Here is a 6,176-nt window from a genome sequence, read left to right as displayed (position 1 = left end):
AAGGATTTTAGCCAAAGCTTCACACTTAGTCCAAACCCCAACAAAGCTGGAGACAAAAGAGAGGCGGTAGAAGCAGGAATGACTTCTCTCCACCGTTTGCTCTAGCCAGGAGGAGGGAGGATGGATAGATGCATGGAGGCTTCACAGCCCAGGGACGGAAGATGAGCTTAATCCAAGACGGTGTGCTTCTTGCCACCATCCTCCTCTTCCCAGCTTAGAGAAAGTCCAAAAGGACCCTTCCCAGAGTAAGACTAGGCCAACACAGGAAGAAACACCCTCCTAGGTTAACACCGAGCAATACAGCAAGCTTCATCTTTCTCCCTCTCCCTCCCCCACCCGCCTCTCATTGGACCTCCCTGCCCCTCCTAGCACGTAAAGAAGACTTAAACTACCCTGGATTTCCTGGGAACCCAGACCCTGCCCTACGACTCATCTAAACTCCAGGCAGGCTCTAGTCCAGAAGGCTTGTCCTCTCCTGGCAGTGCACCTTCCAAGTTTGAGAAAGCCCAACCTCGCCAGTCTCTGACCCAGCCTCCAAGATCATGTCAAAGCTAGAATCCACCTTAGGGACAGTCTAGCTCAAGCCCCTGCTGTTACAGATGAGGCTCCAGAGGCTCAGAGACCGGGGCTGTGTGTGTGTGGGGGTGTGACCTGCCCAACAGCAGAGCCAGGACCCAGGCCCAGGTCCCCTGAACCCCTCAGCTCACTGCCCTTCCAGAGAGCTCTAAGTTGCTGATCTTGCTGTCCTGGAACGTTATCCCTTTGTCCCAGGGAGGGGGATGGGGGAAAGGAGAGAGTTACAGACATGACTGGCCTCTCCAACACCAGTCCTGTCAATTCCCCCCCAGTCCGCAGGAGTAGAGTGCAGACCCGCTGCTGTTCTCACCTGTCTAGAAACGGCAAAATCTTTGACACTGAGTGCAAGCTCTCAAACTCACCACATGAGTCCTCGCAGAAAGACTCCTACGTGACTGAGTTCTTACGTGAAAAAAACCAAACAACAACAACCAAGAAAACAAAACAAAACAATGCCCTGGCTGGAAGAAATAACATAAGAAATGGTGGTTTCAATGCTCCCTTACAAGCCAGGGCTGCCAGCCATGAGTCACAATGTTATTTATGTGTTTCACTCCCAGACTGAGCTGCTAGGGCAGAGGCCCCTTCTCTTTGACAGGCTCCTGAATAAAGGGGAAACGCTTTTGTGTGGGAGTGAACACAACTGTTGGTTTTCTCCTGGTTTGAAAATCCAAAAATTACTCGACGAGAAAGCTCCCACAAACGATCCGTGGTTCTTAGACATGAGGCAGGCCAAGAGATGCTCCCCACGTGCACGCACTGTCTCCCGGGTTCAAAACCCCAGAAATCAAGAGGGTTCCTTGGACATCCCTCCCTGTCACCTACTCCTCCGAGAGGGGCCCGAGAGGTGAAGCAAAAGCCGAACAATTCCGCGTAGCCAGGCCCACTATACCACTTTATTCCCAGCAAAGAGTCCTTTTAAAGTCATCCCAAAGGTCCCAATATGGTACCTTTAATAATTGAATAATTTAAATAAATAATTATGTATGGAATAAATTAGAGCATTTATCATTTGTCCTTTCCTTTCAAAAGTTTCGGGGAATAATTTTGACTTCTGGCTTCTCCAACCGGAAAATTCCTAGCAGCCTGCACTGTTTCTCCTTCTTTGGCTCAGGGCCCACGAACCCTGACCCTCACCAGGGTCTCCCATTCAAAGTCCCGGACAGGGACAGAAATGATCTTGAGCCGCTGGCCTGTGGGCATATGCACACTTCACAAGCATTACATGCAACTCCATTTGCTCACATCTCCTTTTCTGAAGAAGGGATATCAAGGATTCTAGATGACCATTATGGAATCATCCATCTCATCCTACTCCCCCTGGCGGGGATGGCCTGAGTGTGTATCTTTCTGTCTTCTCATCCTGCCCTTAGGGCAATAATGAGGCCTTCTCAGACAGACTGAAGAGTCAAAAACTTCCTTTAATCGCTAAAGTGGGATGCCCAGGCCAGTCCAAGAGAATACAATGTGCTCTTCTTTTGGGCTCGATCAGTGATCAGATCTACCTTTCTTTCCTCTGCCCTTTCCACCAAGGGGTCCACGAGAACAAGCAGTCTGGAAGATCTCTCCTTGCCAAACTGGTATAATCCTTTCCTGATCGAGAATCTCTACAAGCTCTGCCTGGGGCTGGCAGGATTCCTTGGGTCATCACAGGGAGAGATAGTAGTTAGTGTGTGAAGGATGGTAAGCATGCCCAGATGGGCCATCAGTTCTGTGAGCCAACCCCCCAAAGGCCCTAGATGACTCACTTTCCTAACCCACGGTCTTCTTTCTACTCCTTAGTGGTCTCATACCTCTCTGGGGCCAGAGGCTAGAGAAGGTGCTGGTTGCCCGCTCTGCCAGAACTTCCACTGCCAACTCTCAGAAACAGGGTTTGGAATGGCCCTCTGTGGGGTAGACTCGATCTGGCTTTTTCCTGCCCAAACCTAGGCACCTTTGCCAAATTCATTCCCTCCAAGGCTTAGGTCTTCTTTCATGCGCAAAGTGTCTCAGACGGTTGTCTCCCTTGACTGAGCTGGTTCCTTGCTGAGAGGAAATAAGGCTGGCCGCCAAAGGGTGCTTGGATGTAGGTGCTCGCGACTCATAGTAGTTCTGTGGTTAGACCCTACAATTCTTACATGGCTAGTGCATTCACTCTCTCAAACCCTGGAGGCCCTAGAACACACCCTGATTCATCCTAGATATCAAATGACAGCTCAAAGGGAAGGGGGTTAGAGCCACAGACCTGACTTGCTTACAATCGCTAAAAGAGGTTTAACAAGATCAAAAATGCTCCCACCCTGACGAATAAACAATGTGCTCTTAGGGCACAGAGGAAAAATAGGGCTTTAGGCACTAAAAAGTGACACTTCACCCAGATCCAGCCTGGGAAAAGACCAGAGAGAAGGGGTGGGGGGGAGGGTGGGAAAGGAAGAAATCCCCAGCCCTTATTGGGTCCACACCCCACGCAGGGTAGAGAAAGGTACAGGGGGTGATGGAGGAGAATGCCCTTCAGAACACAAGCCCTCAGGAGCCTGTGGCTACAAAGCCCAAACCCTCCAGAGCAGCCTCCCCAGCTGTCCCGCGGTCCTCGGCACCTGACTCGTGGTGCGCGGTCCACATACAGGGGGCGGCCTCATATGGTAGAGTTTAGCTTGCGCCCTGCTTTTGATGCTTCCTTGTTCCCAAGAGAACACTTGGGGAAGTGTTGGGTGGGGGAAAAAAAGATTCTCGTTTATTTTGGAAACAAATCAAAAGGGGATTAGGGAATGAAGCACCTTAAGCAATGCCCCCTTGAGACTTCTTTTCACGACTCCAGGGTCTTCACAGGCATAACTTTGGCTCCACGTGTCCCTTCTCAGAGCCAAGAATGGCCAGCGAGGGAAAGGGTTGGGGACGAGAGGACGGAGAGGAGGAGGATCAGGGGAGGTCGGTGCTGAGAGGTGGTCCCTGCCCTCCTGGCCCCTCCGCCGGCCAGCACAGGGGGCGGGCCCGCTCCTTCTCCCTGGTACATAGGCATCATCTCTTTTTAAAATCTGTATATAATATATATATTTATATTCTCTCTCTATTTATACATATATATTTATATGGTCTATGTACACGTATTGCACAGGCCTCCTGCAGCTGCCCCTGCTCCTGCCTTGTCAGTGATAGCGGTTCCTCTTCTCTTCACTTTCTGATGTGTAGTCACGGGCCCTGATGCCGTTCTGAAGATTGATGAGTGAGTCCTTCATCTGTAAGACAGGGAAGCCCACCCCAGCCCGGGTTTGTGCCCTCAGTGGGCGTCTCCATTCAGCAGCACCCACCACACCCACGTATGGCAGGTCCCCCGCCAGGCCGGGGAGCTAAAGGCAGCAGGCTCCTGCAACAAGGGTGGTTCTCAAGGGACACAGTCTCAGGCTGAAGGGGGACAGCCGATCGAGCACTGGGAACCCCTGGGGTAAGGGGTGCTGTGTCTCAATGATTTGTGGTCCTTGTTTCACGGAATTAAGAATTCTCTCGAAGGTTCCATTGCTACCAGGACCCACATCCGATGCCACTGATGGGTCTTCTACTCACTCGGCTTGGTTTCCCAATGATCCTGAATACACTGTCCTCCTCTCTCGGTACCTTTGCCACACTGTTCCCCCAGCTCGGACTCTTCTCTCTTGCCCATTCAACCTCACCCATCTACTGTCAAGGCCCAGAGCAAATCCAAACGTTCTCTGGCTCACAGCCATCTCTCTCTCTCCTGGCCTTTCACGGACCCCTCACTGGGGCTCTGCGCTGCAGTCATCTTTAACGGCTTTGTTTCAGCTGTGTTGGGACTGCACTGTCTTATTCTAGAACCTTATACACCCCAGGTGCCGAGCAGAAAACTGAGTAGGCTCCTAGCTGTACCCATATCACTGAATTAACTGAATCTTAACCGAATTTCTTAACCTTCTTTTAAGAAACAGATACGTCCCACGTCACGGGATGGAGTTTACATGGGGCCATTCCAGCGGTAGAATCCTACCCTGGTTCTAGGTAAGCTGCCTTGTTAACACAGGACGGTTAACATTTCTCAGGTAAACAGTTACGGATTTTGAGAACCTCTGACCTCTCGGCCTAACCCGTCACTTTCTTCTCTTTAGTTCTTCGATATCAGGAGGGATGAGGGGCCCATTAATGTTCTTTTAAAGGGGACAGAACGATGGGTATTCCCTGGCGGTCCAGTGGTTAGGACTACGGCGCTTTCCCTGGCAGGACCTGGGTTCAGTCCCTGGTCGGGGAAGTAAGATCCCACAAGTCACGCAGCGTGGCATGCCCCCCCACCCCCAACCCCAAAAAAAGGGGGAAAAGAAAAACGAAAAACAAAATCAAGGGAACGGAACGAGACACCGATCTTAATGCTTGTAGAGTCGAGTCTACGAGGCTACAGGTCTGCCTGCCCCAAGCTCCTTCTGAAGGAGACCCACCCTGAATAGAATTCCACAGCTGGAAGGGGACCGGGTCAGCCAGTCCAACTGGCCCCGCCTTTAATTCATAAGCCCCTCACCCCACATCATCGCATCACCCTCTGAGCACTTTCCGTCCTTCAAAGTAGCCCGTTCCATTGCTGGACTGCTCTACCCGTAAGGAGTGTGCTTTTCGTTGATGACTCAAAAATCCGATTCCCTGTAACTTCTGGCCCTAGTTCAGTCCCCTGGAGGTTCACAGCAGTCTAACCCTTCTTCTAGATGTTAGACCCCAACGTCTGAAGACTGTCCTGTGCTGCTCACCCACCCGTCTTCCCTGCTCCTGAGCACATCTTTGCTTCTGTCAAGCCTTCCTGATAGGCCAGAGCTTCCAAACTCCTTGCTGTGTTGTCTGCCCTCCTTTGGTTAAAAAAAAAATGCCCTCCTTAAACGTGGCTCTAATGTTATGCGTGACACTCTAAACCCATTAAACTGGATCATGATAGCTGCATTAAAATTCTCTCTCCTTAATTTAGAGCTAAGAAACCAAACCATGAAGGGGAAATAAAGCTGAATATTAACGAGTGCCTCCCATGGGCCATCAGATCCGATGTGACGGCAATTTCACGAAGCAATGAGTATAATTCCAATTTCATAAATGAGGGAACTGAAGGTCCCTGATACTAAATCCCTTGCTTGAGGTCACAGAACTAGTCAGTGGCAAGATTAGGATTCCACATCAGTCTGATAAAATGAAGCTAACTATTGATTTTGCCCCAGAACGACTTTCTTAAAAAGACGCATCTAGTTTTTCAGAAAGAAAACTGTACCAGGAAGAAGACGTTATGAAAAGGAGACACAGTACCAGCCATCTTCCCAGACTCTCAGCACAGCCCCTGAGGAGGGGTCACGGCCTGGGCGTTGGGTGTTGTGTGCATGTTTTGAGGGCAGGAGGTGGGGGAGGGGAGTACACGTCCAAAGGAGTTAGAAAGACACGCCCTCTGGGAAGATAAATCTCCGCAAAAAGGGGGTTATCTCTTTCAAGGGCTGTCAGATGGCTATGGGTGACCAAGAAGAAAAATTAGCTCTCCTTCCATCTAACCTACAGTTTTCCTACTGCAAATCCAGTGTGTGATTTCACTGATATAATTTGGGGGAATACACGGGTGTCTCCCACAGCTCAGTCAAGGGTGGCTTTAA

General features: G+C 50.5%; 1 protein-coding gene across 7 annotated transcripts in view; it reads right to left on the bottom strand.

Annotated features, from left to right (window-relative positions):
• Nucleotides 1–3,267: 3,267 nt before the first annotated feature.
• Nucleotides 3,268–6,176, bottom strand: part of GRAMD1B (GRAM domain containing 1B) — a gene marked incomplete at its 5' end in the record, with an annotated part of 165,000 nt that continues 162,091 nt past the window's right edge. For all 7 annotated transcript variants that reach the window (XM_082627161.1, XM_082627156.1, XM_082627155.1 and 4 more), the window contains one exon: nt 3,268–3,791. In XM_082627161.1, coding sequence (XP_082483287.1) covers nt 3,702–3,791 — 90 coding nt within the window. In that variant the 3' untranslated portion in view covers nt 3,268–3,701. The remainder of the gene's footprint in view (nt 3,792–6,176) is intronic.

The sequence above is a fragment of the Mesoplodon mirus genome, assembly GCF_964341445.2.
Source record: "Mesoplodon mirus genome assembly, chromosome: 7".
Taxonomy (NCBI): domain Eukaryota; kingdom Metazoa; phylum Chordata; class Mammalia; order Artiodactyla; family Ziphiidae; genus Mesoplodon; species Mesoplodon mirus.
Note: the sequence above shows the minus strand (reverse complement) of the source record. Positions and strands in the feature narration are given on the sequence as shown.